This window comes from Symphodus melops (genome assembly GCF_947650265.1).
Source record: "Symphodus melops genome assembly, chromosome: 12".
Taxonomy (NCBI): Eukaryota; Metazoa; Chordata; class Actinopteri; order Labriformes; family Labridae; genus Symphodus; species Symphodus melops.
In genome coordinates this window covers 5,756,147-5,767,673 of record NC_136702.1, presented here as the reverse complement: position 1 = coordinate 5,767,673, position 11,527 = coordinate 5,756,147, and the positions used below count along the sequence as shown (strand labels likewise).

Below are 11,527 nucleotides of genomic sequence, written 5' to 3'. Positions count from 1 at the left end.
ACAGATCTATGTGTGTGTCTACCGAAAGGTGTGTGTAAAGGCGAGAGAGCGAGAGAAAACAACGCACCTCGACAGCTCAATCTCGGACTGGAGCTCACCACAACTCAGAGCACAGTTTACGCCACGTACCAGAAGCAAGTGGCCGGATTTGTATCAGACGGCGTTCACACTAGTCTTTCTGATAGTGAGTCTACTACCCGGTTATGACGTGGGAGCTCACAGATAAACACGCGGGACACAGCGGCACAAGTAAAGGAAACAAAAGAGATTTTACTCTGGTAAAATCTAAGACACAGCGGTCAAACAAAGAGAACAAAGGAGATTTTACTCTGGTAAAATCTAAGACACAGTGGTCAAACACCAAGCAAATATTATCACCGTTTCACTATAATAACTCAGTTATTAAACACACTCTCTATATCTAACTGCCCAGACCTAGCTAAGCCTCACTTGAAACCGTTTCGTCCACGGTTGATGAAAGGAAGAAAAGAGGTTCTGGAGCGGCCTTTCTGCAGTTGTTTGGAGATGGCGGTGCGTGTCCAAAGGGGGTTGAGCAGGGCCGTCGTGTCCTCCGTCGAGCGAGGTGATCTCCGTGGGTGTCCTTTCTTTAAAGGACGGAACGAGACGTAATCCTTACAGTCTCTCTCAATACCGTTTTGATACGGGAGAAATAGAACGCTATACTTCTGAGATGCGTTCACGTGGATGATCTAGGCTCGGAAATTAGGACGTCGGTGTGCTTCAAGGCCTTGGATCAGCTGCGCGCCAAAACTTTAAACAAAAGGGAAGCGTGCTGGAAACAGGAACAGAGTTGGGTATCCTCGGACGTCGCCAGACGACGTTTGAAAGAGGCAGAACAATGAGACATGGCCGGCTTTATACCTCCCAGACTTCACACCTCTGTGTTAGGTGTGGCAAAGCATTCTGGGAGTACCTGCAAGGCATGCTGGGATAAAGAGTCTTTTGTTGTAGTTCTCCAAACATACACAGCCTGAACTTTGCCATCCTGGCTGGACCCAACACAGGACAGGAAAAACAGCTTATTAGTTCAACTGTGGCTGAAGTCGTAAATCAGATAACTAGTATCAGATTGAGAGGTTAGATCTGTGCATTCTTTAAAACAATTCAGAAAACAAATTAATGCTTGCTGCTTTTCGTAGTCCAAGTTTTTTTGCTAAGGCAAAGGCACCTCCTCATATGTAATCTTCACATAAGGGAACTTCATTGGCAGCTGCCAGTACTCAAAGTTGTAGTACAGGTAAAAGCTCTTGTCCACAACTATCTTTTTATAAGCCTCCAACAAGCTGATGGTGAAGTCTGTAAACGACTGGTGTGGTCTGAATGTGTGGTAAAATGTACGAATGTCCACGGCCAGATTCTTCAGAGCAGGCTGTCCGAATATGGCGCTGTCGTTGCCCAGGTATTTGGGCTCTCCGCTGTACAGGTAGATCTTTGTGTAGTTCGTTTGGGACCGACTGGACAGTTTTGCTCCCAGGTCAGTGAGTTTCCTGTACGTGCGGTGGACAAACTGAGAGCAGTCGTAGGACTCAAACCACACTGTGGCGTTAGGACTGGGGTCAGAGCGGACCGTCCACGTCTCATAGTAGATTCCCGTCTGGTTGTCGTCCTGGACCCACTGGGCCATGTCATTGAACTGGTTCCCTGTAGAGAGAACAAAAACAGATTTTAAAACATGGCGGTCAAAGACCCTGAGCCCCCTTCTCGTGTCTGCTGGATGAAGGATGTCAAGTTCCATCTAAAACCAGAAAAGGTTAAATGCACCACGAGAGGGAGAAGGCTAAATGTATGTATGTATGTTATGTTATCATCATTCTTTACAGTGGACAGTAGTAGCCTGTTGGGGTGAGACTGAGGGTGCTTTTGGGTGGGGGGATAGACTGGGAGGGTGAGTGGAGGAGACAAGAGGGTTTGGGGGCGTATGGGTGGCTTTCTGTTTTGTACTGTGAGTTGAAAACCAAAAAGTTGTAAGTTGTGATTGTATTCTAACCTGTACTAACACCCTTGACACTTTATTCTTTTTTGATTGGTTAAATGTCGTAGTATAGTTGCACTGTCGTTATCTGCTGCTCTGTGTGCCCTTGAATTGCCCCCCGGGGACAAATAAAGTTTTTTGAATTGAATTGAATTGAACCCCACAAAAAACAAACTTATATATTTATGAAACTATAAATGAAAAACCAGTACCTTAAAGTTAAAAAAAAAAATAGTCGCAGACAGTCAAAGGAGGGAAAAAAGGTGAGTTTGAACAACTCACAAAACACTCTTCTAGAGTAGGTAAAAAGAGACAGGGATGAGGAGAAAGCGAAAAGCAAGCCATCAAATCTACTTGTACTGCATTTATATTTCCTGTTGAACAAAGATATTTGACCCCACGTTCAAAGTCTAACCTGTGATTTCTGCTATTTTCTCCAAGGTGCCATTTTGTGACCAGTGGAAGTCATCGATCTCCTGCAGTGCGGTTAATGACGGCAGCTCTGAAGTCAAGGTGGAGTCTCGTCCAGGTTTCAATCATTGTTCTGTCGGCTTCTCTTGGAAAACTTGGCCACAGCTATCTTAACCTGGGAATCCTGAGTTAGATTTATTCGGATTAAACTGGTGTTGATATCGCTGTCCTTTAGTTTTACTCGTGTATTGTTAAATGCTCGGTCTTCTTTGCTTTACTGCTGTCATGAAATTAAAATGATTGGTTTGGAAATGTGGTCTTATACTGGTAATAAACATTTGTGAATGTATTCTGTGATTCTGTCTTTTCATTATTCTACAGTGGTTAAAAAAAGATCTGGGGTCATGTACAAGTTCTCCTTCAAGTGGGCGACTTGGGTTTGAATCTAAGCGGAGGCTTCTTTTCTATCCACTGTACTATCTCTAAAAGCATCTTAAAACATTCATCCAGATTAACAGAGAAAAAGGGGTTTTATTTCTTGAATTTGGAATTCAAATTTAAAAAAAGAAATGGGGATAAATACCACTAGTTAATCAGGTAAAATTAGTCTTTATTAACTACACACATTTCAGATGGGTTAAACGTGTTATCTTTGAAGTATCTCTAGAAGTATTTGGCAAATTATCCTCCTTGCATTACATTGATTTACTTTAAGAAAACAACTTTTCAACCCTCCATTGAAAACTCCTCAGACGTTAATACTTTTCATGCAGCGCTGAAAACCACTCGAGCTTTAAATCAAGCTAAATCAATTAGATTAACCTAATATTTGCAAGAACACTGAAAAACATGACTAGAGGTTGTAAGGTGGATTAGGGAAAGAGTTCCTGGCATGATGACGTGTAATGTCTGTAACAACCACTGCAGTTTCTCATTAGCTACTCATTAGCAACCGCTGTTTAAAGTTTGCGTAAAAACTTTAAAATTCACAAGTTGGATCTTAACTGACATAGTTTATCTCGTCGAACAAAACGTCAACATCTATTCAGCTTGCGTTAACCACAGACCTTATTACAGGTGTCTAAACACAAACTCATTCAAAATCCCCATTGACTTTTAGAGTTAGGAACCCATGACGCTAAAATGCTAACTCACTTCCTGGTTTTAGGGCTCAAAACTATACCAGTCTATTTCTGTGTGTATTTATTCAGTATGAGACTGTTCTAGCTCCATAGAACTGACAGCCAAGCATATAAACGATTCTTAGGACTTGGAATGCTGTGAGCCGGGTCTCAGAAAGAAACCGTTTTCCATTCCCATCCCTACTAGTAGACAGGACTTTGACACTCTATTGAAATATAGATTGCAAACTACTAGCCAATCACAGTGAGCCTGTAAGGAGTTTGTTTGTTTGTTTTGCAGGCTGGTTTCCGTGACAATGGTCAGCTGCATTCCATGTCAGTGTTCATGTTGCTTATTAAGACTTTAAATAAAGCTTTAGAATGTTCAAAAAGAATGTTCAAAAAGGACATTTACCTGTAAAAAGGACATTATGTCAGAGATCAAAGGCATGTGATGTCATAAGATAGGCCTATCTCTATTAGAGGTCAATTCACATTTAGCCTTTTACGAGCTGAGCTGACTCAGAACTGGACAAACGGACAAACGGACTATCTAGTACTATTGAGCTATCTTTATATAGCCAAACTGTCATTTAGTGTAGGTACACTTTGAACTGTGTTTATCTTTGTTCATTAAAAACAATAACAATGGCTTCCAGATATGAGAAGAAATGTCGACTACAAGAGGAGATAGCCAAGGCGCGCGCTGAACTCAAGCTACAGTCAGCTGAAGATGCCACAACCAAGGACCGCAATGATGCCCAACACAAACACAACCGCCAGGAAATCGACAAGCTAAAGCAGCAAAATAAGCAGCTGAGGGAACGGATAAATGCAGAACATGAAAGACATCCTAGAGTAATCAAAGCTGCTTTAGATGAGAACCCTGAGTTGCGGATGGAGTGCTCCAAAATGACGATAGAGAAGGCCCTTGCCACTTTAAAAAAAAAGAACCAGAAATTGCAAAAGAAGATCAATGCCCGTCACCTCATGAATGACAGCAAGCGCGAGGACCAAGAGCAAGAAGGTACATTCTGTGTTGACTCTGATGATTTTCAAACCGAGGTACTAGATCCTGATTGCGAGTACCTGTGTGAGCTGAAGGAGTGCATAAACAACGCAGAAATCGAGTGGAGTAACCTTCAGACAACGATGAAGTCATGCGCCAAAACCATAAGGTACTACCGGGATGAGGCTGTGTTTTACCAGTTTGAGAGGGACAAAATGAAAGCACAAAGACAGAAGGACAAAGTGGCGCTTAAACACACACGGTCCAGGCTCACAGCCGCCAAGAAATCTAAAGAGGCTGTAGAGGCTAAGATAGAGCAATTGGAGACCAATTACAATGACAAATTCACAAGGATAGAGCAAACTAAAGCTAGCATTAGGAAACAGACCAAGAAGCTCAAGGCCCAGTGGGAAGAAATTAATGACACCTGGAGAATTGATAACGAGAGAGACGAGCTGAACGGCAAGGCCCTGCAGGAAATCAACATGTTGGCAGAAGAGGAGGAGGGAGCCAGGTTGCTTTTGCTCCAGGCCTTCAACAAGATCAACGAAGCCATGGGAATCTCCAGTTTAGAGGACTTAAATAAACTCTCTCAGAAAGACAGTCTGCAACATCTGATGAATGAGAGGGGGGAGAATGAGAAGACGCTGCAGCAACTGATGGAAGAGAGGGAGATCCTGAAAGGACAATGTCACGACATGAAGGTAAACACAGCAGCTCAGCTCTTAAAGAACAAAGAGATGCTGGACATTTGCAAGGAGCGTCTGCTGGCTCAGCAGAGTAGGTATAAAGCAAGCAAAGAGCCTCAAAAACAGCTTGATAAAACCATTGTTGTCCTCAGAGTGTGGATAAAGAAACTTGCTGACAGACTTGAACACATCAAACTACCTGAGGACAGAAGGGTGAAGGCGTCTCCTGAATCCGATGAGTATATTTTGGAGCTGATGGAAGAATGCGAGCTGAAGTTAGAGGTTCTGCGTGAGAAGCTCAAGGGAAAAGACCTGTCTGCTATCAAGAAAAACATGACAGAGGATGACTTCCCTGCCAAGGATGAGGAGCGGCAGCTGCAGACTTTTAACATCTTTGTCAAGCCTAAAGACGAGTCCTCAGATGAGGAAGACGGCCAGTGCGGTTCCTACGTCATCACGCGGGAGATAGTGAAGCGTCAGTCTCGGAGGATCGTCAACTCTAGGCCAAAGAAGAAGTATAGAAAATGAGGAGTCTATGGTAGATCCCATCTCCCCCCCCCCCATCCCCATTAAAATTACCCCAACCCCCTTAACATGTCCATCCTTTGTCAGGGTCGGGTTTACTCCTGGTGCTCAGGTTTCTCCCATCAACTAGCAAAAAAGTTAGTTCAATAAAAAAAGCACACACAAAAAAAAAGAAACGTAAACAGACATTTTACGGAGCGCTTCTAATGACATTGGCCACAAATAAGAATCTGTGGCCATGAAATAATGATTAATAAAAAATAATAAACATTGTGAATGAATTATGATTGTGAATGTTTTTTGTTACTACCCACTGTTTTGCTTGAACCAGTGGCAAATGTTTATTTCTTTTCTTAAATACGAAAGGCAACAGACACGAAAAGGCAGCTCGGTCTATTCAAAGGCTACATCAAGTGATGACATTGTCTCGCGTCTCAAGGTTAACTTTCAATTCATTAAACTATTTTTTAAATTGATTATCAAGCAAAACCTCAAAATATTTCCTTTTTTAAATGTATATCATTTTTAATGTCAATATCTTTGGCTTTCAGACAATCAGAGCAGAAAATAAATACAATTCATTTATTACACTTTTTTTTTTTAGAGTGAGTAAAGCAGTGTGTAGGTAACAAGCAGACTCAAATCATTACACATACAGGACAGGAAAAACAGCTTATTAGTTCAACTGTGGCTGAAGTCGTAAATCAGATAACTAGTATCAGATTGAGAGATCTGTGCATTCTTTAAAACAATTCAGAAAACAAATTAATGCTTGCTGCTTTTCGTAGTCCAAGTTTTTTTGCTAAGGCAAAGGCACCTCCTCATATGTAATCTTCACATAAGGGAACTTCATTGGCAGCTGCCAGTACTCAAAGTTGTAGTACAGGTAAAAGCTCTTGTCCACAACTATCTTTTTATAAGCCTCCAACAAGCTGATGGTGAAGTCTGTAAACGACTGGTGTGGTCTGAATGTGTGGTAAAATGTACGAATGTCCACGGCCAGATTCTTCAGAGCAGGCTGTCCGAATATGGCGCTGTCGTTGCCCAGGTATTTGGGCTCTCCGCTGTACAGGTAGATCTTTGTGTAGTTCGTTTGGGACCGACTGGACAGTTTTGCTCCCAGGTCAGTGAGTTTCCTGTACGTGCGGTGGACAAACTGAGAGCAGTCGTAGGACTCAAACCACACTGTGGCGTTAGGACTGGGGTCAGAGCGGACCGTCCACGTCTCATAGTAGATTCCCGTCTGGTTGTCGTCCTGGACCCACTGGGTCATGTCATTGAACTGGTTCCCTGTGGAGAGAACAAAAACAGATTTTAAAACATGGCGGTCAAAGACCCTGAGCCCCCTTCTCGTGTCTGCTGGATGAAGGATGTCAAGTTCCATCTAAAACCAGAAAAGGTTAAATGCACCACGAGAGGGAGAAGGCTAAATGTATGTATGTATATTATGTTATCATCATTCTTTACAGTGGACAGTAGTAGCCTGTTGGGGTGAGACTGAGGGTGCTTTTGGGTGGGGGGATAGACTGGGAGGGTGAGTGGAGGAGACAAGAGGGTTTGGGGGCGTATGGGTGGCTTTCTGTTTTGTACTGTGAGTTGAAAACCAAAAAGTTGTAAGTTGTGATTGTATTCTAACCTGTACTAACACCCTTGACACTTTATTCTTTTTTGATTGGTTAAATGTCGTAGTATAGTTGCACTGTCGTTATCTGCTGCTCTGTGTGCCCTTGAATTGCCCCCCGGGGACAAATAAAGTTTTTTGAATTGAATTGAATTGAACCCCACAAAAAACAAACTTATATATTTATGAAACTATAAATGAAAAACCAGTACCTTAAAGTTAAAAAAAAAAATAGTCGCAGACAGTCAAAGGAGGGAAAAAAGGTGAGTTTGAACAACTCACAAAACACTCTTCTAGAGTAGGTAAAAGGAGACAGGGATGAGGAGAAAGCGAAAAGCAAGCCATCAAATCTACTTGTACTGCATTTATATTTCCTGTTGAACAAAGATATTTGACCCCACGTTCAAAGTCTAACCTGTGATTTCTGCTATTTTCTCCAAGGTGCCATTTTGTGACCAGTGGAAGTCATCGATCTCCTGCAGTGCGGTTAATGACGGCAGCTCTGAAGTCAAGGTGGAGTCTCGTCCAGGTTTCAATCATTGTTCTGTCGGCTTCTCTTGGAAAACTTGGCCACAGCTATCTTAACCTGGGAATCCTGAGTTAGATTTATTCGGATTAAACTGGTGTTGATATCGCTGTCCTTTAGTTTTACTCGTGTATTGTTAAATGCTCGGTCTTCTTTGCTTTACTGCTGTCATGAAATTAAAATGATTGGTTTGGAAATGTGGTCTTATACTGGTAATAAACATTTGTGAATGTATTCTGTGATTCTGTCTTTTCATTATTCTACAGTGGTTAAAAAAAGATCTGGGGTCATGTACAAGTTCTCCTTCAAGTGGGTGACTTGGGTTTGAATCTAAGCGGAGGCTTCTTTTCTATCCACTGTACTATCTCTAAAAGCATCTTAAAACATTCATCCAGATTAACAGAGAAAAAGGGGTTTTATTTCTTGAATTTGGAATTCAAATTTAAAAAAAGAAATGGGGATAAATACCACTAGTTAATCAGGTAAAATTAGTCTTTATTAACTACACACATTTCAGATGGGTTAAACGTGTTATCTTTGAAGTATCTCTAGAAGTATTTGGCAAATTATCCTCCTTGCATTACATTGATTTACTTTAAGAAAACAACTTTTCAACCCTCCATTGAAAACTCCTCAGACGTTAATACTTTTCATGCAGCGCTGAAAACCACTCGAGCTTTAAATCAAGCTAAATCAATTAGATTAACCTAATATTTGCAAGAACACTGAAAAACATGACTAGAGGTTGTAAGGTGGATTAGGGAAAGAGTTCCTGGCATGATGACGTGTAATGTCTGTAACAACCACTGCAGTTTCTCATTAGCTACTCATTAGCAACCGCTGTTTAAAGTTTGCGTAAAAACTTTAAAATTCACAAGTTGGATCTTAACTGACATAGTTTATCTCGTCGAACAAAACGTCAACATCTATTCAGCTTGCGTTAACCACAGACCTTATTACAGGTGTCTAAACACAAACTCATTCAAAATCCCCATTGACTTTTAGAGTTAGGAACCCATGACGCTAAAATGCTAACTCACTTCCTGGTTTTAGGGCTCAAAACTATACCAGTCTATTTCTGTGTGTATTTATTCAGTATGAGACTGTTCTAGCTCCATAGAACTGACAGCCAAGCATATAAACGATTCTTAGGACTTGGAATGCTGTGAACCGGGTCTCAGAAAGAAACCGTTTTCCATTCCCATCCCTACTAGTAGACAGGACTTTGACACTCTATTGAAATATAGATGCAAACTACTAGCCAATCACAGTGAGCCTGTAAGGAGTTTGTTTGTTTGTTTTGCAGGCTGGTTTCCGTGACAATGGTCAGCTGCATTCCATGTCAGTGTTCATGTTGCTTATTAAGACTTTAAATAAAGCTTTAGAATGTTCAAAAAGAATGTTCAAAAAGGACATTTACCTGTAAAAAGGACATTATGTCAGAGATCAAAGGCATGTGATGTCATAAGATAGGCCTATCTCTATTAGAGGTCAATTCACATTTAGCCTTTTACGAGCTGAGCTGACTCAGAACTGGACAAACGGACAAACGGACTATCTAGTACTATTGAGCTATCTTTATATAGCCAAACTGTCATTTAGTGTAGGTACACTTTGAACTGTGTTTATCTTTGTTCATTAAAAACAATAACAATGGCTTCCAGATATGAGAAGAAATGTCGACTACAAGAGGAGATAGCCAAGGCGCGCGCTGAACTCAAGCTACAGTCAGCTGAAGATGCCACAACCAAGGACCGCAATGATGCCCAACACAAACACAACCGCCAGGAAATCGACAAGCTAAAGCAGCAAAATAAGCAGCTGAGGGAACGGATAAATGCAGAACATGAAAGACATCCTAGAGTAATCAAAGCTGCTTTAGATGAGAACCCTGAGTTGCGGATGGAGTGCTCCAAAATGACGATAGAGAAGGCCCTTGCCACTTTAAAAAAAAAGAACCAGAAATTGCAAAAGAAGATCAATGCCCGTCACCTCATGAATGACAGCAAGCGCGAGGACCAAGAGCAAGAAGGTACATTCTGTGTTGACTCTGATGATTTTCAAACCGAGGTACTAGATCCTGATTGCGAGTACCTGTGTGAGCTGAAGGAGTGCATAAACAACGCAGAAATCGAGTGGAGTAACCTTCAGACAACGATGAAGTCATGCGACAAAAACATAAGGTACTACCGGGATGAGGCTGTGTTTTACCAGTTTGAGAGGGACAAAATGAAAGCACAAAGACAGAAGGACAAAGTGGCGCTTAAACACACACGGTCCAGGCTCACAGCCGCCAAGAAATCTAAAGAGGCTGTAGAGGCTAAGATAGAGCAATTGGAGACCAATTACAATGACAAATTCACAAGGATAGAGCAAACTAAAGTTAGCATTAGGAAACAGACCAAGAAGCTCAAGGCCCAGTGGGAAGAAATTAATGACACCTGGAGAATTGATAACGAGAGAGACGAGCTGAACGGCAAGGCCCTGCAGGAAATCAACATGTTGGCAGAAGAGGAGGAGGGAGCCAGGTTGCTTTTGCTCCAGGCCTTCAACAAGATCAACGAAGCCATGGGAATCTCCAGTTTAGAGGACTTAAATAAACTCTCTCAGAAAGACAGTCTGCAACATCTGATGAATGAGAGGGGGGAGAATGAGAAGACGCTGCAGCAACTGATGGAAGAGAGGGAGATCCTGAAAGGACAATGTCACGACATGAAGGTAAACACAGCAGCTCAGCTCTTAAAGAACAAAGAGATGCTGGACATTTGCAAGGAGCGTCTGCTGGCTCAGCAGAGTAGGTATAAAGCAAGCAAAGAGCCTCAAAAACAGCTTGATAAAACCATTGTTGTCCTCAGAGTGTGGATAAAGAAACTTGCTGACAGACTTGAACACATCAAACTACCTGAGGACAGAAGGGTGAAGGCGTCTCCTGAATCCGATGAGTATATTTTGGAGCTGATGGAAGAATGCGAGCTGAAGTTAGAGGTTCTGCGTGAGAAGCTCAAGGGAAAAGACCTGTCTGCTATCAAGAAAAACATGACAGAGGATGACTTCCCTGCCAAGGATGAGGAGCGGCAGCTGCAGACTTTTAACATCTTTGTCAAGCCTAAAGACGAGTCCTCAGATGAGGAAGACGGCCAGTGCGGTTCCTACGTCATCACGCGGGAGATAGTGAAGCGTCAGTCTCGGAGGATCGTCAACTCTAGGCCAAAGAAGAAGTATAGAAAATGAGGAGTCTATGGTAGATCCCATCCCCCCCCCCCCCCATCCCCATTAAAATTACCCCAACCCCCTTAACATGTCCATCCTTTGTCAGGGTCGGGTTTACTCCTGGTGCTCAGGTTTCTCCCATCAACTAGCAAAAAAGTTAGTTCAATAAAAAAAGCACACACAAAAAAAAAGAAACGTAAACAGACATTTTACGGAGCGCTTCTAATGACATTGGCCACAAATAAGAATCTGTGGCCATGAAATAATGATTAATAAAAAATAATAAACATTGTGAATGAATTATGATTGTGAATGTTTTTTGTTACTACCCACTGTTTTGCTTGAACCAGTGGCAAATGTTTATTTCTTTTCTTAAATACGAAAGGCAACAGACACGAAAAGGCAGCTCGGTCTATTCAAAG

At 41.9% G+C, this 11,527-nt stretch overlaps 2 protein-coding genes across 2 annotated transcripts; both read right to left on the bottom strand.

Moving 5' to 3' along the window:
- Positions 1-1,028: 1,028 nt before the first annotated feature.
- Positions 1,029-3,724, bottom strand: LOC306832940 (bis(monoacylglycero)phosphate synthase CLN5-like; the record flags this gene model as incomplete). Its single annotated transcript, XM_079357962.1, has 3 exons — positions 1,029-1,662; positions 2,409-2,495; positions 3,709-3,724. The coding sequence occupies 3 exons, from the start codon at positions 3,722-3,724 to the stop codon at positions 1,175-1,177; spliced, it is 591 nt and encodes a 196-aa protein (XP_079214088.1). The 3' UTR covers positions 1,029-1,174.
- Positions 3,725-6,173: 2,449 nt separating this feature from the next.
- Positions 6,174-9,100, bottom strand: LOC306832939 (bis(monoacylglycero)phosphate synthase CLN5-like; the record flags this gene model as incomplete). The annotated part of the gene is made up of 2 exons (XM_079357961.1): positions 6,174-7,038; positions 9,067-9,100. The coding sequence occupies 2 exons, from the start codon at positions 9,098-9,100 to the stop codon at positions 6,551-6,553; spliced, it is 522 nt and encodes a 173-aa protein (XP_079214087.1). The 3' UTR covers positions 6,174-6,550.
- Between the last annotated feature and the right edge of the window lie 2,427 nt (positions 9,101-11,527).